The sequence below is a fragment of the Gambusia affinis genome, linkage group LG17 (assembly GCF_019740435.1).
Source record: "Gambusia affinis linkage group LG17, SWU_Gaff_1.0, whole genome shotgun sequence".
NCBI classification, from domain to species: domain Eukaryota; kingdom Metazoa; phylum Chordata; class Actinopteri; order Cyprinodontiformes; family Poeciliidae; genus Gambusia; species Gambusia affinis.
In genome coordinates this window covers 19,843,730-19,867,074 of record NC_057884.1, presented here as the reverse complement: position 1 = coordinate 19,867,074, position 23,345 = coordinate 19,843,730, and the positions used below count along the sequence as shown (strand labels likewise).

Sequence of the window (23,345 nt, the reverse complement as noted above, 5' to 3'; positions counted from 1 at the left end):
GTTTTATGGTGAAGTTGGTGTTTGAACTATTAAAATGGTAGATAAGGGTATTTCAAGATGGAGTCTAAGGATTTCCAGGCACTTCTGGTCACTAACCCCTCACTGCAAATGCCCTGAAATAAATAAAAGTCTTACCTTAGGAGCATCTTGCAGGCTTTGCAGTTGGTGTTCTTATCAAAGGTGTGCATTTGGAAGTTGTGCTGGTTGGCGGTTGATGTCTCAGGCTTGATGTTGGACCTGAAAGTAAATAGTTTCTTGTATAATAAACTGATCAGCCACGGCAGATTCTAACAAGAATGCAATCGCCGTCAGGTTGGGATGGACAACAGATTAATAACAAATATATATCACAATATACACATGATCAGGATCAATCTAAAATACACCTGACAGAATATTCATAATGTAGAGTATTTACTGAACTCAGATCCAGAACCGCACAGCATTCTGGGGGATGTAGGTAGAAGAAAGACTTTTGTGGCTCACAGTCAGTTAAGCAAGGACGTAACATCAACTCACTCACTCATACATTGGTTACCTAGCAACAACCTGTTGAGTAACTTGCGCAGCAGCAGTTTTAAGTTTTTGCCAAGATGTCTTATGCCTATTAAAAATTAAAAACAATGGTGTGGAGTGAAAACTAATCAAAAAAATTGTTTTTCTTCTAAACAGCACATTGCTTCTTAAAGAGAAATCTGATTCTGAAGCCTTAAAAGTTTTAAGCTATGTTGCGTGGTGCTAATAATAGAAATGTCTATTTTACGTAAAAACAATTTACTCAACTGAATTTCCAGAAAAGCAACGCGCTGCAATTCAAATCCCATTACTTGAGGTAGCACTGATTTCCTCTGTGTAATCATACTTACATGGCCATCTCAAACTGCTCCATCCACTTCCTCTTGTTTTCTTCCGTTTTACAAAAGAACTGGAAGCCCTGCTTCCCTTGCAGGTGGATCAGGTAGAAACCATAAGACCACTAGAGAGAAAAAGTGAGCGTATGGGAGATGGAAGAGAGATATGTGGATGGCAGTGGCAGACAGAGACGGACAAAAAAAAAAAAAGCTAGTGATGAAAGCAAATTTTTGTAAACTTTATGTGCTTTGTGCATGATCACAGTCGGTTCGGAGATGGGGAGGGAAAATAAAAATCCCTTGCATGCTTTAGCAATGCATCTGAGCAACAAAAAGCTACAGAGCCAGTCACAGAGCAGAGAGCTACATGTGCAATCACAGCATGACACCCAAAGATCAACACTTCTAAAAATAGGCCTCCATGAGAAGATGAGTTAAATAAAAAGGGGGTCGCTTGGGCTTACCATTTTTCCACTTGACTGGTAGGCATGCAAAAAAGAAAGACACCAGAGAAAGACCCAGTTACACATGCAAACATGGACAGAGACATGCAGATCCAAACCAAAAGAAAGCAATGTTAGACCGGTGGCACAATGCACTATGTCTCCATGAATCCTAAATGACCTTCATTGCATTTGCATGATTGTTCAAGCACGGACGAGCACGGCGCACGATCGGCACTTCAATGCATTACTCATACGTATCTGAAATTATCATCAACACGGTCCTTCGGCTCAAGGACACCATTTGTAATGATTATACAGGCTGTTTGATCATGTGCGCTAACGGCGCCATCGCCGTAGAGATTAAACTGTGAAACAAATAGCTCTGCTCGGTCCGATTCCAGAGCAAAACAAAAACTAAATTGGTTTCTTACCTTTTTCATGTCTCTGTTGTTCATGGGGTCGTCTGACATTTTGTACAACTGGAGTTCAATAATCTCTTTCAGCTCGTAGCTGTAGCCTTTTCTCTTGCAAACAATCACCACTTTGTCAAAAAGGAAAATGTAGCTGCAAACAGAAAAGTGTGGCACCTCAGTAATCAGACAGGGATGAATGGGTTACAAAAGACATAACGTCACTATGCTGCGTTATTAAAAGGTCATCAAACTACTTACAGATAATGACATAAACATTATTTTTGGTAATTACATATCTTATTACATATTTACTAGTAAACAATAACTCTATTGCCAGCATCTTACTGCAGGTTTACTAAAACTTGATTGCATTGCATTAGTCACATAAAAGTTCAGAAATTGTTACACTTTTTGCTACCCAACTGTTAGTACTGAGCTGTAGTGGTGCATCAGTTCAGTCCTGCTGACCCTTTGGGACCAAACTCAAACTCACCGGTCTTGTTTTGTTCTGTTGACGATGGAGGACACCTTCAGCTCTCCGTCTATCTTTGGCCTGCCGTACTCCTCCAGTTTCACCTGCTGCTTAGATTATGAAGACACACAGGGTGGCAATCTGATGCTTTATCACTCAGAAATGGGGCATTGCACAGCTGGTAATTATGGATACATGTTTAAGGTTCGATTGGTCATTAGTTTCATGTGGAGATCTACTAAGCAATATTTTATTTCCGTTTTTCACTGCATTTACATTCCAAACAAATGAAAGAAGCTCCACAAGCCCATCTTATATAGTAGAAGATAATTAATTATGTACTTTTTCCAGGTATTTAGATGAGAAATAATTGATTTCTACAGCAAAAAGAAGTGGCAGTGGAGACACTTACAAGATTTTCTATTGAACTTTGGAATTCACTGATTTTTTTCAGCGTCTCGTTGTCTCTCTTGACTTCGTTGATATACATGGCCAAGTCCTAAAAGGGGATGATTAGAGACAGAATGCTCAAGTTAAATAAAAACTGGAGCACACTATAACTAAATAAATAAATAAACGTGCATGTAAAAAAGTCAAGTTTATTTGTCCAGCACATTTTAGCTACAACGCAATTGAAAGTAATTTACACAATAAACATGTAACACAATAAACTAAAAAGGTACATTACAGTGGCAAAATAAGGAGAGGTGATAAATTCTAGTAGTCCAAACTGGAAATAATCAACCTTCCAGTTATTATTAATGAAAGAAAACAAAAATAAAAAATAAAAACACCACCACATTTTTAGGCTTGATTTAAAGGAAAAACAACCTCCATCGCAGCCAGCGCCTCTTTAAGTTGTTGCCTCTCAGGTCGGTCAGTCGAGTGACTCAAAAGTTCCTGCAAAGAAAAGTTATTCATTATTACTGAATCTTATCTAAGATTAGTTCAGGTTTGCTAAGACAGAAGTGTAGTTGCTCACTACTCTAAGAAGACATGCAGCCTTTATGTAAAGGCTAGAAAATAACTCTATGTACAGCAACATCAGTTATAATAAAGTCACTAAATTGGCAACAGGATAAACTGTGCCCACTTCAGCCATTCACTACCATACTGAGAATGTTTCCAGTTTGGCTAGCTAATTAACTAGCTTTATTTAGCTAGCAAGTTACAAGTGAGACGTGATTGCGCAACAAATTTATCATGGTTTAAAGTTATTATGGTTTAAAGTCAAAAATTAGTTTTTTCCTTTCTTGGGCATTTATTTTTTAGCTTGTTAATATAGTAGGAAGATTTGAAGTTTTCTGCAAACTAGTCATGTGCTAACCCATAGTGCCACTGATGGGTTGAAGGTGCTAACATATTGTATCTAGGTAGCAAGGCAGGTTTTATCAGGGAAGGTTAACAATATTATAAATACAAATCAATTTCTATATACTGCCTGTCCTTACTGTATGTTTTGTTAAAGTGAACCAGATCTCCCCAGATGTATTTACAACACGCATCACAAAATCAATAGTGAACCTGGACAGTGTTGAAGAGCCACTCTGAGAAAATACAGAACCATGTGAAATCAGGTGTAAACACTAATAAACAAGCAATTTATGAATTCTGGGCAACTCCATAATCCCCACGGCTCATTTTTTATTATGTCATTATGAACAACAGAACAACATAATATGCTCAGATGCAACTGAACAGACCTGCAGCCCATCTGAGAAATAAAACACTGATGTGAGATAACAGGACACTGAGTACCGTGATCATTGCTGCTGTTCTTTGTGGTTTGGTGGATATTTCAGCAAGATGTCAGAGTGGTCATTTCATACTCTACACTCTTTAAGTAATCCCTATTCCAAGTTGTTAGAAGGAATCATGGATGTAAGGAGGACAGGCTTCATCTTGGTTCAGGGTAATAATATCAAACATCGGTGTGTGGTGACTCTACCACATTTTTTCCTTCCACTCAACTTTGCAATAATAGAACAGCTTTTTTATTTACCAATGATCTTTAGTCACTTATCCTCCTTTTTGAGGATTTCCCCCATGTTGCTAAATGTCATACCATGGCACTATATAATATATGATGCAATGTATAATATTCAAACTGTCTAAAGAAAACCAGTTTTTATCAGCTGTAACCCACAATAATAAAAAAAATGATCAAAGATAAATGTTTGAAAAATGTCACTGTGTGTAACTGACTGAAATTCTCCTGTGCACTAAAACCACAACACAGCACAGAAAGCTTTATTTTTTACTACTGTACAAATTTGATGTGAAAAACGCCTGCTGATGCTTACTGCAAGAGAGCCGTCTTATCTGTTCAGCTGGAAAATGTTACTTTAAATGCTTGCTTCACTAAAATGAAACATTTCCTTGTTATCACACAGAGAAATGCTTGTAAATAAAACACTAAAAGTGACTAACTCAGTCTTTCCTAGCAATATAGAGATGTTGTCAGATTCTGTTAGTTTACAGGCTACAGCACAACACATGTTTTTTGTTCACCAACGTCTGATTTCACATGAGACAAAATGAAGTTTTGAAGTGACAAATGGTAAATGGGGCTGTTCAGGGATTCCCCTGTGCTGCAGCCTACATACATAAGCTTCACAGAGGATGACAGTAAAGCTTCTGATACTAAATGTCTAAAAATAATCAGCCACTAGCTTACAGTAACATGCTTTTTTGCACAAAGTTAGCACAGTATTTCATCCCTCTTGGGTAAAATGTGCAAGAGTAAAACCTGTCGGTGTCCAACATGTAGTTACTGCAGAGATGATGAACAGGTGAATGCAATAGCAGCAATAAACCTATATTTTCATACCCAGAAAGGCTAACTACATACTTTATTATGGTGGCACTAAATCAATTCCCTAATTATAATACATTATGAAAAAAAGAAACCACAAAAACAAACCAGTTATTGATGTTTTTCAAAACACTTATGCTTTTCTTGCAAAGGTTTTTAAAGAGTTGATTATTTCTGCACCAGGTACATTTGTTTAAAGGAAGCTTGGAATCATAACCTTTCAGTTTTTAAAGTTGGGATTAAAATCAACAAAATCAATCGCTGCTCAAGGAGATCTGAGACGCTGATGTCTCTTCATTCAGTGCGCATAAAGGATCTATTCACACCACAAACAAACGGTGAACTCCGGTGCGATGATATCTATGCATCAGTAAGTGAAGTGATGCCCTCCGGCGTGATTAGACCTGCGTAAGCGCCCCTCCACACAAAAACAGGACCTGTCAGTGTGACAAGCCCTCGGGGCGCAGCGCGCACCAATGCTCTCCTGAAAAGTTGCGGGAGGCGGTGAAATGGGGTGTGTTTAATCTGATTAGCGCACGGCTGATTTGACCTGGGAGGCTTGCTGTGGCTCCTGCAGCGGTTCGATACCAACAAACAGAAAAGTCGCAGCGTCCACAGCCAACTTGCAGTCGAGTAACTTATTTGCTGAGTGATTTGGGAGATGAGGGTGAATTAATCATGGGGCATATTACAGTGAGCCACTTGTTTTATAAATAGACACCAGATATTTAATAGTAACAGCGAAAAAGTAATCACAATTCAAAGGATTTTATTAGGATTTCATTAAGCAAACTAACATTAAGCATTGTGTCACAGGTTGAACCTGTGTACTTGCTCCTGTGTTTTATTTGCATGCTTTTAATTTAAAATGTAAATATTTTATTTTGCTGATTACCCATGACCTCTGTAACCAATGGGGAGTCAGCAGGGTGGCAAGGAAAAGCACTTAAAAAGGGAAAATGAAGAGAAAATGATCAATAGTAAATCTGGAGAGTCTTAGTTGTGCATTCCACAAATGTTTCAATTGCTGAAGAGTCGCAAGAAGAAAGAAAATAAAGAAGTCTCGTTTGCAGAGTGCTGTGAGTCACATAGACTACAAACCTTTGACTCAGTGGGCTTAAAACAAACGTAGGCCACAATCTAAAGATCTTTGTTTGTTAAAAATGTATATCTATATTTTACCACCTCAACAGTGGGTGCTATTCTGTGCTGTTCTATTGCAGAAAAAACTAATAATAAGAACAGAATTTGCAGATTGAACATGACAAAATGTTTTGTAATGCATAGTATGGAAATCCTCTTTACAATTTTGCGAATAAATGACTATGAAATGGGTTAAAACTGTTTCTGTTTAGTTTCTTTCTTCGATAAGAACCAGAACAAACCATGAAGGAAATTATAACTTAATAATCAACATGTTAAACTGAAACATATTTATAGCAGTTGACAAAATGAACTCTATTTATTTTGGCAACTTTTGATGCTTTAATAAATCCACTTGTTTTCTTTTTTAAAGTGATACTGGGACATTTCAGCTTTACTCCAATCTGATGGCTGCCGCTTTCCTCCACTAGGAGGCTTCAAACTTTTCAGCACTGCGCTTGATACAAAAATTGACAGCTTGATATTTAAAGGACAAAATGGGAACTGTGAGGATTTTCATCAGCTTCATCTTCAAAGAGATACATTTCAAGTTCAATAGAAGAGAAAATGACAGAACTGTAGGATATTTAAAGGCAATCTGTCAACTCACTCTTCAAATGCCCAAAATGGGATTAAGTTGTGTAAAACGGACAATGCTGCTGGTCAGGAGGCAGCTCCTTACCTTCAGTAGTAGGTGATACTTCAACACCCTCTGCATGGGAACCACCAAGAGATCCTGCAGCTTGAACTTCCCCTCCTGCACCTTCATGGTGCATTCCTGCAGGAACAACATGAACAGCAAGGCCGTCATCATCATCGTCATCACATGTTGCATAATGGAGAGTTGTTCATTTTCCACAAGCATTGTTAAATCATTTATTGCTGCATTCCAGTAACAACAGTGAGGTGGGGTTTTTTTTTTATTATTCTGTTCTCTCAATGGCAGAAATTGAGCCCAGCTGGTCTGCATGCTGACAAAGAAATTCCTCCAAATAATGAAAACATTCAGATTAACTCTGCATCATGAGCCGATAGAGCTGCTGTTGTTCCCTCACAGCGGTTTGTGTGGAAGCTTATTCCCACCTAACAGCTTATTGCTCCCCGCCAACAAGGTTTTTAAAGAGACCTTCAGAAGCTGATTTAGGGTGCTACAAAGCTGGCCCAATCTGAGACGCTCTCAGGCTGTGATCACCCCATTACGCCGTCAATGGCACCCAGAGCCCCTTCACTGCTCACAGACTGCTGGTGCAACTATTACACAACAGCTCTGCACAAGAAATGACACTCATTCACATTCTGCAGTTCGTGCCAACACTCTGAGTTGGAGACAAAAGCAGTTTTTCGCAAGATTCAACGAGTCAGTGTTCTCAGATCTTTTTGTTAGATCTCACTTTGGCAGACTCAAAACAAGTAATGCAGACTTTAGAAGTTTAAAAGGATTTTATTAGGGAAAAAAATGAAATTTATAAAAAGTGTCAGTAGATTTTCTGTAGATAGAATTTGGGTCCCAAAACTGAGCTGGAAAAAGGTTTCCTCAACACTGATTTGCTCCTGTATTGTTGGGTAAAGTTGGTCTTGGAGGATATTTTGATCACATTTTTTAAAGCAACAAAAATTCTCCACCTCTACACCTCTATAAAAGTCACATGACACAGGATTCATGGCTTATCACTGCAAAAACAAAAAATCTTACTGAGTAATTTTGGTCTAGTTTCAAGTACAAATATCTTAGCAAACTTGAAATAAGATAAACTAACTTACAAGTAACTTTTTAGCAAGCTAAAGAGGCATGATAAGTCAATATTGATGAAAAATTTCTAATTCCATTGGCAGATTATTTAACTTATAACAAGACACTTTTCCTGTGTTATAAGTTAATTTATCTGCCAACAGAACTAATACTTTTTCATCAACATGAAGGAATAATTGACTTAAAACAAGCCTCTATAGCTCGACAAGCCTTAAGTAACATTTTGAAGTTAGTTTTTGTGTTTTTGCAGTGATACTTCTGGTTCTCGGGAAAGTTTTTCTTTCTTTTCCGATCCAAGACAGTCCAAAGGGAGCATGGTCACCTGAGGAAATAACCTCAGCCCTCTGCAGCCCAGTCCAGACCCCTTTTTCTGTTGTTCTTAAATGAAAATTTTCTCATTTCCCACTTTCTTTGATACCAGTCCAGGTTTCCAAAAGCCTCATGCATAACAATAGAATCTGCCATTACTTAACAAACTCTTCAGAGACGCCCTGAACCTTCCTGGACACCAAACCGTTCCTCACAACAGATGGAGCTCTTGATGTTTGGATAAATGGAAAATTAGGGTGAAATTCCACTAGCAGTAACATTTTGGCCTCTGAACACCAAATTAATAATGACAGCAAGCTTTCTTAAAGGTAACAGCAGATAGAAGGATGACTCCACTCTGCTCATCTACTTCCATCACTATCTTCACCGGCATTGTTAATGTTTTCCCCTGAGCTCACTGCAACCATGCTAGCAGGTCATTTTACAGAGAGCTAAGTGCAAATGAGGTATTTGTGATTTAGTTAATTTTCATTAACTTTATTAACTTTCCAGCCAATTGCATTTCATCTGAACATTCTTTATAGCAGATTGGAACAACAAAAACAAAAGTAGTGAAGTTTGTAAATACACAATTTGCAAAGAAGTGAAAAGTGAATATCTTTCTTCTAAAAATAAATATATTGGCCATAAAAAAGAAATAATTTGACATTAACTTTGATGCTGTATGCAGCAATCTTTACTTTCTGTGTTCAACAGACAATACATATAAAATCACTGCATACCTTTTCTTTTTCCCCATCATTGCTTAAACACTCTCATGCACACACAGTTAATATTTATTCCATAAAACACAATATTTTCTGTTTGCTTTTCTTAGTTTGTTTTGTGTTTTTTTCATGGATGTAGTCTTGTACTGTGATGTAAAATAAATCTATTTTTAAAAAATCAGTTAATTATATGCTTGAAAATTATATGTTGGACAGATGAATGAATGTAGAAACAGCGTCAAATTTCCACTCATTGTTTTAAGTTGTATTGGATGAAGCTTTAGAGCAACATCAGATTCGACTGCATTAAGTAATCAGTCAAATGAACTGAATCCCACCTGCAAATTTATTCTAATTTCTTTAAACAAAAGTCTGCATAGTTAATGCTGAACTCCTAAAAGCAGCTTACCTCCACTTTAATTTTCACATCCTCCCGTGTTGCTATTAGCTCATCCAGTGTCTTCTGGGCGTTCTCCATGTGGCTGCAGTACTGACCGTAGATCAGCAACCTGAGGCGGGAACAAATCTTTGCATTAATCCAAACTGTCACGCCTCGTCATCCTTTCAGGATTCAGTGGGAAAAGGACACGTTAACGGAAGTGAGGTGCATGTGTGTTTGACCTTTCTGTCAGTTCTGTTCGCATGAAGTGGACACAGAACTCACACAGACACACACAATATGCATGAATCTTAGAGTGGGACGGACAGTAAAGCTGGGGAACTTAATTCATGTGAATACTCATAGTTCCTTTACCTTTGAGGCTCCCAACATTTTTTCCTGAGGGACCCTTTCTTACACCATAAAGGAGCAATAGTGCACAACCACATTCAAAAACCAAAAGAAAGCTAACATACTGAATTATTTTTTTAAGCATTAGCAAGACTCATATATATATATATATATATATATATATATATATATATATATATAAATATATATATATATATATATATATATATATATATATATATATATATATAAGCACTGTTCTTTGTCCCTTTACTGTCACTCTGAACCAGCCTGATAACAGAGGAGTTTTAACACATCCTAGGTTTGGTAATTCCTCGCTAAGATGCTTCCTTTATAAGCAGCTCTGTGCAAACGCCAGGAAAAAGGAAATAATTTGATCCCAAATTGTTTTTGCTAATTTCTTTAGAAAGTTGCACAAATGAATTCTCCCTCCTAGTGCATAAAGAGGGTCAGTCCTTTTATTTTATCACAGAATATGACGTGGTACTACTATCTTTGTACAATTTAATTTTAATAAAACACAAAAATGTGGGTGGGTGGAGGTTCACATTATTACAGTTTGAAAAATATATTAACACCCCTGCCAAAAATTTATAAAAACTCACAAAATTATTGTTCTTTTATTGCAGTAAAATAATCACAACCTCTAATTTGAGCACATTTGTTGAGGATACAACCTTTGTACCCTAAAAGTGGATTGAAGTTTCCCTTTTTTTCTCGTGTAAATACAGGATGTGACACAAAGGCTAATTTATTTCAGCCTATGGCCACAGGGCATTTTATACTGGTTCCACACCTAAAATTAGTTGCTGGATATTTTCCCAAGTGAGATAAAAACTACTGTAATGAAAGCTAATTCAATTTTAAGACTTTCTGAATATTTTTACCATGAATGCTAATAAATATTTCAACATCTTTAAGTATTAAACATATGTACGTTAGCTTTAGAGCTTCTTGTCGAGGCAGGCATGCCAGGTTGGGTTTTCCGTCACATTTTTAATTAAACTAATAGCTAAATCTAATCTATAAATAACCTAATGCAATATTCATCTCAATCTGACGCAAATTGAAACATCACTTGAAACAGACGAGATTGTGACTGAGATATCTGCGGCCGTCCTCCGAGACTGAATTTGCATGCTTGAGCTACAGTATGAGGTTTAATCAGAACTAATGCGGCTCTTTGGAATGTCTGAAATGTTTAAGATACAATATCAGAGATAAAAGAGAGATCACTGTCTGACTCCATAATTAGCTCTGAACTGCTCTGTGATTCCCGGCCTCCAGGCTGTGCGCCGCACATTCGTTTTAAGATTAATAACACAGTTCCAGAGGTCAGTTTAAGAGACGTTTACCACCACAGGGGGGGGCAGATAAATGATTGTGTGAATAAATGTGTTCTGATTAGAAAAGTAAAGCAGGCTGAACTCAAGGCAGTGTTCGTCAGGGTGGCATCTTACTGCCAACAAATTGTAATCACAGAGCTCTAATGAAAGGCATATTTCCTGTTATCAGTGTGAGAGGAAAAATATCCCGTCGTTCCAAGCGGCGCTTCATTAGACGCTACAATGGGACACTGACACAGATCTGGGATGGTTCAGCTGGGAGCGAGTTCAAAGTCATCTTGCCTGGAGGACGCTGCTGCACGTGGCACACATTGGAAGTAGGACGTTGGCACGGCTGGCGCGATGCTCCACCCCTCGCCCCTTCAACAGAGCTGGCAAGGCTCTTAAACTGAATCTTGAGAAGGGTGAGTTGGAGATGAGCACTGGCATTGTGGAGTTTAATCAAGCTCTTCGTAAATACCCGAGAGCAAGATATCTGCAAACTGGAAGAGTAGCTGCAAAATTCTGTATGCCATGCGCTTCATCTTTACTATTTTTACCTTACAGATGTGTTGGAACTGTTGAGAAATATGCAGTTTAAACGTTTCACAGGGTTGGTGAACACAGGGATCGCTCAGAGTCCTGGTCTCTCTCTCACGGGACGCATTCACACCAGCTGTGTTTAGTCCGCTTTAATCGAACTCCAGCTCATTTGCCTGGGAAGTCCAATATGTTTGTGGAGAAGTGAATGTCCAATCCAAACTAAAAGTGAACTCCACCTCCACCTACTCCATTTTGGTCAAATGAGACCGAGAGCGGTTCGAATCAATATGTGGATGCAAGCGGAAATGGGTTGTAGCGCAAGGCATTTTGGGTAAATACAACCAAAACAAACATGACCAGTACCAGAGAGAAATGGCTTGTAGTGTCTTACCAAATACAGGCACTACAATCTGACACCACTTACATTTTGAGAAGAAAGTTGAGTTCATGTTTTCCTGAGAGGTAATTTCTTTCAGTAGTTTGTAATGCAGCGCCGCCACAGGTGAGGAGGGGAACAGCTTTTTCAAATGGTTTAGCTTAACAGAGAGGTGGAAAAGCAAACTGCAGCAGAAGAAAATGTAACGGTAGAATCGAACAGTCGACCAAATTATCATGTTAAAACACTCATTCTCTGTTCTTTTCCCCTCAGCCTAAAGGTATTCTAAAAAATTTAGCTACAAAATCAATCTATGTAAGACTAATTTTGGATTTACTGTCGATTTGGCCAGGATATATAATGTCTTGTTAGCTGTTCTCAGGAAGAAGTCAACAGATTTCTGGTTGAAATGATCTTGAATATCAAATATCTCATGATGCCATGAGATCTAAAAGCTCCCAGAGTTTTCTTTGGAAGAAATAAATTCCCTTTCAACCTGCTGTACTTTTCAATAAGCAATAAGGATTGTTTGTAGCAGAAAAGTTCAAACTTAGCCTCAGTTTAGTTCAGTAAACTTCACATATTTACATTAGTAATGAACCATTTACCATCCTCCTCACTATGTGTGATGAAAACCCAGTCTGATGGTTAAACAAAACGGCTTCTGAGACAAAACTTCAAATAAAGCCTCAAATATAAAAAATAGAAATGCTTTAGCTACATTTCATTCAAAGGAATTGATTAGGGTAATAACAATTTGTCCTCCAGTATTCTATCCTAAAACAGTTATGAACTGAGATGAACTCAGTCTGTTTTGTTTTTTTGTTAGTCTTTGCATTTCCTTTGCCCACATGTTTTATATGCAAGATAAGATCAGTGAATTATTTCTCTAAGACCCACAACATTAATCATGCTACTCCTATTATGATGTGATGATACAATTTGTTTTTAAGATGCGCTTTAATAATTTACAATAAACATGCAGTAAGATTTATTTGTAAATGTTTGTGGTTAAAATTAGACTGCAATGTGATTTCATGGCTGCTCCCAAAGCACAAAAGTGCAAACTCCCGAGTCTCCATTATTGATGTGAAAGCATGTCCACATGAATAATTTCACGCTGGAAATCTTCCTAAAATGTTCAGGCTGCAAAATGGGACCAGGCTGCCAGAGGTAGAGTCCTGAACTACGAGATTCCCCCAAACCAATCCAAACTTCTCTCTGAAAAGTTTATTGAAATATGATCGAGAGGATCCAATAAGATCTCGATTAGGACTGGATCGACGCTCCCTCAGCTCCGGCTCCGCTGGAACTGTAATTGAGATTAATGGGCGGCCTTGACCGGCTATAAGACAGCAGATGGAGCATGAAATGTTGCACAGACCAAAGATAAAAATTAGAGAATGAATGATCAGGACATAATGGGACATGAAGGTCTTATTTTAAGACGTTTGAAGTCAGCCCTCTAACGTATTTCTTAAAATTTTGTTTTTTATGTCACACCGAAATGTTTCAGATCATCAATTTTAATTTCAAAGATAATTATTATTTTAAAGGTTTTATTGGCTCTAGTGGCCTTTATTTGATAGTTAATTGACAGGAAAGTGGGTAATGAGAGAAGGGGGAAGACATGCAGCAAAGGTCGCCAGGCCGGGAATCGAACCTGCGACGGCCGCGTCGAGGATTAAGGCCTCCTTATGTGGGTTGTTTTTAACCCCTGCGCCACCACAGCACATCCCACAGATAACTGAATTGTTTTCTCTTAATAAAAAAATGCATTTAGAATTTTGTAAGTGTTCACTGACATTAAAACTTGAAAAATCTTCATCTGAAACCTTTTACTTTGTCAAAGGAAGAAAATCTATAAGCGGTGAATAGATTTTCACAGCAGATTACATGAAAAAACAAATTGGAGGTGAAGCAGTGACGTTGGAAACAGCATCACGCTCAAAATGTGAGTTTTATTCTTGTTCTCATTCAGCTCTCTTCAAAGGAGCCCATTGTCACAGTTTTTGATTTGCGGCTCATTTAATTGATTTATTGTTTTTGCAGCTGTGGGCAGCTGTTTACAAGCCACAAGAAACTTATTGTATGCTTTTTTTTTCTGGGCTTCTAATACTTTGTGTTCAATACCTGCTTAAATAGAAAATAATTATACAGGAAATTCAGAGAAGAACGCAGTCTGTCGTCTCACGCTTTGTCCTCTTTTTTCTTTAACAAGTCAGTTTAACAAAAGCACTGATGGTGAGTGGAAAGGGCAGCTTGCATCATTTCCCCCCAGCCAGTCAGAGCTGTGATTACTGCAGCTAACAGCTGCATTTTGGGAAGAAAATAAAAACAGAGTTCAGAGCAAATCCTGAGTTAGAAAAAAAATAATCACTTTTATATAATTCAAAATACTGAGATGATAGAGAAACAGAGTGCTGCTCCCTTTTGCAGAAAATGTTGGTGTAACTCTTCTTGCTGTACATTTTCTTTAAAATAGTCAGACGTTGTTGCTACTTTTTAAGATGATCTTTTTTAATAAAGCTTTCTTGCTCATTTTCAGGTCGGAAGATGAGCTTATTTCATCAGATGTTTGATTTTTGCTTGTTAAGACACTTGACTCGGACCTGTAGCTGATTAGAAACCAGCGTTGTGCCAACAAGTTATTGAGATTCATACCCAGATATTGGAAATACACCCAGATTAGTTCATATCTTCCATGCATTTCAGTAGATTAGAAGATATGGACTTTAACTAGACCACAACAAGCATAAAACCTCTATGAATCTTACAATGTCATCTCAGAAAGAAGGAAAAGTGTCTCTATATTGTAATAAAGTGATTGTGGACAAGAAGAAAAACTTTGCTTTCTAAGAACATCATGAAGGTCAGACTTAAATATGCCAGACAGTAAATTGCGAAAATAACTTTTTAAATGTTGAAAGTTCCAGTTGTCATGGATAAATGGGCAAATATATTTACTCTCAAAACATTTAAAGAACTGCGTAAAATTAAAAGAAGCAAAATTATCCAGGCAGAGATTTGAACACAGGTCTTAAAGGGTTAATCTCTCAGGTTACGAGTCAACTCCTTATCGGCTCGTACAGATTTTAAAAAACTGTTCATCTGCTGGAGACGCAGTTTTTCTTGTACACCTTTCTCATTTTTGTTAAGCACATTCTACAGAAAAAGCTGCTCATGTAAATAAATAAAAGTTTTAAGAGCTTCAGGAAGTCAGGCTCACTATCGATCAAGATGACTTTAAAAGGTTACAAGACAATATAATGCGTGGTGCTGCAGCTTTTATGTGCTTTTCTTATATATTTGAACAAATGTTTATAATCATCTTCACTGAAGTGAAAGTAGCCAGTAACCAGGCAGAAATTAAATAAAAGGATTAAAAGATAATGAGGCTTTATATGTTTAGGGAGGAAAGTAAAGCCAAAGTTTATTTCATAAATTCAGCTGCCAAATGTTCACAAGTGCCGTTAGAAGTCCTATATCTGTCCAGCTGGCAATATTAGTCTGTGAAAAGCAGAAATGTTGGGAGTTTCCTTTGGGCTTTGCAGAAGCAGTTAAAACTTCTCCTCTTCCTCCTGCTGTGTGCGTCTCTTCCATGACGAGAAAGCTGCTGCGCACGTTATTCCACCAGAAACACAATTTCGGGGTAACTGTGCCCTGGGCATCCGCCCTCACCCCAGCAGAGCAGCAAGCTGAGTCAGGCGACGGAGGAATTCTGTGAGCAAACCAGAAGTGACAAGCTGTGGAAGCAGCTAATATTCAGAGACACATGGCACTGGGACCCCCTCACCTCCACTCAGCCTTCCCAGCAAACAGCAAATGGTGGAGAACGTGGAGCAAAGGCCCTCTTTAAAGAGGCTCACAGTGCCACTATGATTAGGCCCCCGCCTGCATATCTGTGAGCCAGATTACTCCGGAAATGAGTTCTGGAATGTTGCAAATGAGTATATCAACAAGAGGCTATTTAGATGCCCATTTAGTTTATGGTGCTTCCTCTGAGTGCACTTTTCCATTCCGCCTCAGTCTGGCTGTTTAAAAGCTGGGAAGATAAACCGGTGACATTTTCAGCATGGCTGCCGGTTCAATGACAAGCACACAAAAAGGCCTTTTCATCTTTTGCACCAACACGAGAAAAAAAGATACAAGCACATTGTCGTAAAGGTCACAGAGACTTACAAGCACAGATAACCAAATTAATTATGCCAGACCCCGTCCTCAGGAAACCCGCCGAGGTGCCGGAGGAGAGCTTTGCCGGTTCAAATCCCCTCGGTTACGACTGTTTATCGCCACGGAGACGCAGGATGCACCGGCGGCTTGAAATGAGGAAGGTACGCATGTCAATCACCTGTAGGTGGTGAAAGACCAGGATGGAGAGCATCTGCAAATCAAATGAATCATTTTCTTAAAATAACCCTGCGTCACATTTCAGAGAATGTCACCGAAAGGTAAACGGGAACAATGACCGGCGTGTCATCATCAGCACATTAGTTTATGAATGGAGAGGAAATGTTTGGCTGCTTGAAACTTTTCATTTCAGAAAAAACTGCATGCGAGTATAACACTTTGAACAAATATTGACTGCACTTGGTAGACAGGTGTGTTTTCAGAGTCTGGTGTATTTGAGACAAGCTGCACTGCTATTAATCTTAATTTGCCATCGTGTGGCCACAGTAATGAACATTCATAATGTCCATAGATTACATATATATGGATGAATCAGGACAGATATTATTAATCAGATTAATCATGATGAATCAATTTCTGAAATAATCATCAACTAATTTAGTAATCGATTAATAATTAACTGGAGTACACAAACTCAAAAAGATCCATTTGCTAAAGGAACATCCCACTCAAAACTGTACGAATATTTATATACCCTTTGGATTTAAGAAAAAAGAAAAGAAAAACTTTTTTCTCCAAAACATTAAGAAAACAAAATTACTTCACCTAGTTCAAACTCTGTTAAAAAAATAAAACAACTAAGTCTCCTATTAAACTATTAAGTCTCCTTTGTAATCTAATTATTCTCTAGTTATTAAAAACCAATTAGAGAATAATTAGCGCTACTGATGCTAAATCAAGTGTAAAGGTCTGAAGTTTTCACATGTTGACGATACAAAAATGCTTTTTGGCTGCAGATGCATCTTTTGCTACAAATGATGCATCATTTATAGCAAATTAAATTAATTTCCTGTACACTAAGGAAATTAATTTTAGGCATTAAAATATTTACTTTCTGATGTGTTAATTTGCATCTTTTAATGTAACTCCAATATTCTATAAAAAGGGTTAAGTGGTTAAATAAAAAAAATAATAGAATTTGCCCCCCTCCCCAAATTAATCGATTTAGCTACAGAAAAATCAATTGCTAAAATAATAGTTAGTTGCAGCCCTAATATGGACATTTGGTGGAAACTTTATGGCTGTCTGGTTTCAAGCTGCAGTGAATGAGTGGACAGTGAAGAGCTTTTTAAAGACAGATGTAATGCGCTTATTACCTGGGAAAACATCTCAGAAATAATGAGTTATAAACTGAAAGCAACAGGAAATCAGGATCACTGCTCACAGAAGTATGTTAGTACTTATGTATGTAAGAACACGCCGACACACACTTACACACACACCCCCACTGAGCAGTGAGTGACTCATTCCTGAGGTAATGGCAGCATTATTCGAGGAGACTCCCGTTTTCTGTGGGTGCGTATGGAATCATGACCGAAGCCAGAACCCATCATCACCATGATTACCATTACCAACGAAGCCGTTGCACTCAGAGCAGCAGGGAGGCAAATCACCGCTCCTGCAAATTATCCACCCACTGCTCTTCAGCTGGGAAAGGTGGAGATCAAAGAGAAATCCCCAGTTTGCAACAAGCCCCCAGGTTTCCTTCAGACTTACCTTGTGTTTTCCCACATCCACAAAGAAATCAAATAATTGAGACATCGTTGCTGTTTTAAGCAAATGATGCATTCTGATTGTTCTTGGAGTTTGCAAATGTCCCTGAAATAAAAATTCTCAGTGTTTCAAGTTAATATGTAAATGAGGCAGAGCAGGTTTTTAAATTAATTTAGTTTATTTTGGTTCTATTATTTAGAAAGTGGCATAAAATGTTAAGTAGACAGAATTCAATTTGACCAAAATTCTTTTACTTCTTACATTTTTAGTTGATGCAGTCCACATTGACATTGCACTGTGTCAAACTATCAAAACCCTTTTGACAAACCTGTTCACTGCCTCACCTATGGTGGCGCTGTACCAAAAACCACAGAACGAGACGACAAGAAAACATCAGAAGAAGATTCTGTATAAGAACAACTTCCTTCTACGCAAAATGTAAAGAAAAATGGAGCAACGTCAGATTTTTTTGGTAAAAGATCATGAGCCATTTCTCCCACTAGTCCTAGACTTGTGTGTTTACTTACAGCAGCACAATATTTATGCAAAGAATAATAAATTGTGAAGATAAGAGAGAGAAAAAATTTACATGAATGACAGGCTAAGTGCTGCTGCTTTGTCAACCTTGGCTGAAAAGAGAAACAATTGGCTTCATGCTCTCTCAGCTTTTTTTTGCACACAACTTGATTTATTTATTTTTAAGTGACTTATTCTTTGTGTACTAATCCCATCAATGGGCGGTTTGATCTGCGGATACTCATCTTAATGCAGTCTCATAGAGTTGAAAGGATAGATAAAGGCCTCTATCTTTGTGTTGTAACTGGATTTTACCGCTCTGGGTCCTGAGCACAAAAGAACACGACAAGAGGTCAAACACTTGGCGCGGATTACAGGATACCAACCTTTCTTTGAAGTCGAGGAAGATCTTTCCAAGACCGCTTCCTCCGCTGACCATGTTCAGATCGATGGCTCGCAGAAGGGCAAAGTGGACCCGGATTATATCCTAGGAAAACAACACAATAAACAACAGAACAGGTTGACATATCTGTATTACAGGTAAAAGCAGAAAGAGGAATCTATACTGAGTTCTACAGTATCTGACATCAATATTTGATGTTACTATTGCCATATTGGCAAAACATATACTTCCTAGATTGAGGGTTTAGGAGAGAAAAAACGGTTTAGAGCTGCCTATTTTAATAGTTCAAACACCAAATATACTTTAATTATCACAATAAAGCACCGGGAAATTGTCTTAGCAGAAAGTAATATCAGACGTCTTCCTCACCTCTGTTTTTGGAGGTTCAGCAAAGACAAGGAAAGTGAATGGTGGTCCTCCATTTTTAACCTTTTTCTAGTTTAAATGTTGCTTTTTCAGTAAAATTGCAACACATAAAGTGGTCTAAGGAATAAATGTAAGATAATTCCACAACACAACAGAGAGGTTGAGGACTCAACATGTCTCAGATAAAAGCAGATCATCCAGAAGGATAAGTTTTCAAACTGAAGATTAGATCCAACACAGTCACTACGTGGTTTGCTAATATAAATACATCAGAGTAAAAATGCTGGTCAGAACCTGAGCAAAATCTGAGTTTTATCCCACTTTGACACTCAACACCATAATGTTTTACACCTACATTGGGTTCATGGCTGAGAACTTTTAGGATCCCGGTTTGTTACTTTCCCGAGATATATTTCAGTCAAACAAGAGTTTTCCTGAATGCCTCCTTCTTGCTGGGACTTTGCTATCCCTATTTTTACATTGGGTGCACATAGATTTCAACACTGATGTCCAAGTTTGGTGTTCCAGACATAATGCTACCACAGATGCTTTTTTTAATGTACATTTTCTGTGGAAATGAGTATAACTATCATGAGCTCAATTTGTAATAATGATGATTTACGACTATTTAACAATTGGCATGAAAAGCACAATTTCATCAGATGTGAACAAAGTCCAACATGTTGGAAGTGCTTTGGAGCAATCTAGAAAAAAAAGCTAATTCAGGTTCCATAAAAAATGTAGAAAAACTCTTCCAACAGTTTAGCTTTTAAGAATCTTTTGCTTGGCATATTGAGTCACCGCTAAAAAACAAACTTTTTCCAGCTCATACATCTATCACTGACAACAATGTATGAAAAAAAAATCTTCTGTTTTACTTTGGTGCTGTTTTGAAAATGAATATTTGCTTTACATATGAAACTATAAATAATGTATCAGTGTAGAGCACAGAAACAATAACATGCCATGTCAGTCAATCAGCTATCCATATGCACACGCTATTATTTAGCATGCAGACATGCTGTAAAGATTTTTTTCGCCTGACTGCGTACTCACCTCCAGGTTGACAAAAATAGCCTCCATTTCTTGCAAACTCAAGACGTGCTTCAACGGGATCATGTAATTCTTTAAGGGGAGAGAGGAACGAATCAGAACATGCTTTACACGAAAAACCTCATTTTCTCAACAGTCTTAACGTCAGAGTTTGTGTTTCTTTCTTTGAAAGAGATCAATTCAAGCTTTTAGCACAAATCAATATTACACAACATGGTAAAAAGGCAGGCAACGTATATCAGCCCATTTACTAAATGGAAATAACACTTAGTGAGCTGGCGCTACACGGAGACGCAGTGCCGCTGCAGACAAGAGGAAAAACCTGCCTGTTATTTTCCACAGCTCTACTTTATGGCCGCCACATTTCATCATCATAATGATAACAAATAGATCAACTAAGAAGCAACATAAAAAAACGACAGCCTTTATGAACCCCAACTCAATTAAGCTTTACGAGTCCTCTGATCACGAGAGACACATTTGTTCTCATTCACTCTCAAGTTGGCCTAATGTGGGGAAAAACACAGGATGCACATTTGCTTTAATGAAATTAGCAGAGCGGATGATTTGTGGCGCTCAGAAGAAATCTGCCAACGACGAAAGTGATGCGTTAGCAGCGCCGATCTCAGAGGTTTGTCGTTACGCCGAGAAAACTGGAGTGTTTGTGTCTGTTTTGCAAAAAGAATGGCAAGAAAGATGTGTGAAATAACTGGAATATTTTTGAATGTCTCACAGAGCTCTGTTCAATCCAGTATTTAAAAATAAAAAGTCTATGGTTGGACTGCAAATCTACTGAAAGATGTATGTTCACCTTAACTGACAGGCCAGGCAAGGAGAGCTTTATGAAAGAAAACAAATATAAAACAGAGGTTGAACTTGGAGAAAAACCTGCTGGAGGCTAAAAAAAAAAATACTCAAGCCTGGGGTTAGGGTTCATCTTCCAAGACGACAGTCACCCTAAACATCCAGCCAGAGCTGCAATGAAATGTCTTAGATCAAAGTATATTGACATTTTCATCCAGTCTGACTGAGGTTGAGCTGTAGAAGATCAACCAAGAATGTATTTCTGTAGCTGGTAGAGAAATCCCCCAAGTTCATCTGAACTGCACCTGAAGTTGATTCTGCAAAGTATTGACTCATCAATGATGAATACCAATGCAGGACACATTTTTATGTTTTATTTGTTAATTTTTTTTTTATTATTTACCTGGCTCCTTGAATTCAAAAGTATATAGAATTTTAAATCCTCAAAAATTGCACTGATGTATCATCAGACTTTCTTGCATTATAATGAGATTTAATATAAATCAAGCTATTCCTTTGGCAACTCTTGGCACCTATAATGTGCACTTAAAGCACCAGGGATAACCGTCTCCCCTGTGGGCTCAGCCAATAATAACCATATTGATCACTTCCCGTGACATTTGTGCTCACAAATGAATTGGTCGACATTTCCATGCTGACACACAGCCGAGGGGCTTCAGGTGCCGACAACAAGGAGGCAGCAAACAGGAACCCAGAGCAAGTATGAAACACTCACTACCTGTACGATCAACAGTTGTGGACACGAGTTTTGCCATAATATAAGTTGAACCTTTTTTTCTGAAGAGAAAGACCTGCAGAACATATTACCCTTAAGTTGTTTTTCTTTTTAATATTGAATCATTTTACCTATTTATCTGAACATTTAGAGACATATGAAGACCGTTACAAAGTCAGCCTTCTATCACCTGGAAAATAATTCCAGGATAAAAAACTAGAAAATTGTTTATTTTTAGTTGATATGTGTATGTGTATGAGTCTGTGGGTATATTTTCCTCAATTACATTTTAATTTGTGCACCAGATTCTTCATGTATGCCACTGAATGAGAACTTCTGAGCCAAACTGTAACTCTCAGCAGACTAGTCAACGTAAGAACTCACCTTCTCAATGTCCTCTAAAGTCTTGTAGTACTTGGCTTCAGTCTCTTGGATCTCAACTAAGCAGCAGTTCCTCTTGTCATCTTCTGTCATACCCATTTTCTAGAAAACACAAAGAAGAAACCTAATTATATTTGTTTAAATGCACAGTGATGATAAAATAAACATGTTTAGGGATTTTGCTGGTTGGAGTAAATTTATGCTGAAGCCTTTTCAGGAATTTCCACAGTTTTCAAATGAAAAGCTTGTCATTCTAACCAGGATATAATCTTGCCATGCACAAAACATCTTGCCATGTGTCAAAACACTGAACAGATTTTATGGGATGAAACATTGATGAGATTGGCATGAAACCCACATGCCAGTGGTTTCAGACTAGATTTCTGCTGTGAAACGCTGTTTCACGTTGCTTCAGGTAAACTGGATTATCTAACAGATTATCATGAAAGTCTACCTTAAGGTAAAGATTCATTCATATTTATTATGTTGTTGAGACAAGTACAAAATTTAATAATAGACTTCTTAAAGTTGCAGACGTTTCATCTTCCATTGGCTGAATGGCGTCTAAGAGCTCAAGTAAACTCAAAACTTATTTTCAAAAATAATTCTCAAAATTAATACCTTTTGTCTTTGACCTTTTTGTTCATTCTTCTTCTCAAAACTATGTAAGACATGCAAAATGAATGCCCAAAAAAACACATTCTGCAAGGCTAAGGTTTAAACTCCAGATGAGCCTTGTTACATAACCTCAGATCCTTCCTAAAAACTATTTGTGTACTTCCTTTTTCTTTCTATATTAACTTGTTTTCTGACTTGCAGGAAAAATGTGCTGACAGCAAGTTTCTCCCACCGAGTTTAGCTGTAAGGAACGGTTCTGACAAGCCAGAAGTTCATTTCATTTCATATGATTCGAGAATTTATTTTCCCAACGGTAGAGCACTTCCAGGTTTCTTTCACTTTATTTTGGGCTCTCTGCCACATTGCCTTTTTGGAGGATGACTTCTGTTTAGCAACTTGAGTAAACAGCCCGGAGCGCTGCATCGATTAATAAAAGCACTAGAGACCACACTTGATCAAAGAAGCGATTTAAATCATAGCTGCTGCTGGAGCTCAAGTTATGATTAAGGCTCCATTTTTCTCTGCTCAGCTTGGCAGGTCACCAAAACTTTTGATTGGGTTGCGTTAGAAGGGTTGAACCAAGTTCAAGTTATATACAAACACTGCTGAAGCATCTAAAGCAGTTTCTGGTTCTTTAATGGC

General features: G+C 37.8%; 1 protein-coding gene across 9 annotated transcripts in view; it reads right to left on the bottom strand.

Moving 5' to 3' along the window:
• vav2 (vav 2 guanine nucleotide exchange factor) overlaps positions 1-23,345 on the bottom strand; it is a 200,641-nt gene that overhangs the window by 17,415 nt on the left and 159,881 nt on the right. For 4 of the 9 annotated variants that reach the window (XM_044144485.1, XM_044144486.1, XM_044144488.1 and 1 more), the window contains 12 exons: positions 22,089-22,187; positions 20,168-20,236; positions 18,729-18,829; positions 9,337-9,436; positions 6,823-6,918; positions 3,014-3,082; positions 2,595-2,681; positions 2,204-2,292; positions 1,729-1,861; positions 1,316-1,330; positions 867-976; positions 136-237 (listed from right to left, as the gene is read on the bottom strand). In XM_044144485.1, coding sequence (XP_044000420.1) covers positions 136-237; positions 867-976; positions 1,316-1,330; positions 1,729-1,861; positions 2,204-2,292; positions 2,595-2,681; positions 3,014-3,082; positions 6,823-6,918; positions 9,337-9,436; positions 18,729-18,829; positions 20,168-20,236; positions 22,089-22,187 — 1,070 coding nt within the window. The remainder of the gene's footprint in view (positions 1-135; positions 238-866; positions 977-1,315; positions 1,331-1,728; positions 1,862-2,203; positions 2,293-2,594; positions 2,682-3,013; positions 3,083-6,822; positions 6,919-9,336; positions 9,437-18,728; positions 18,830-20,167; positions 20,237-22,088; positions 22,188-23,345) is intronic. The other 5 variants (XM_044144491.1, XM_044144492.1, XM_044144494.1 and 2 more) reach the window with 3 other exon arrangements.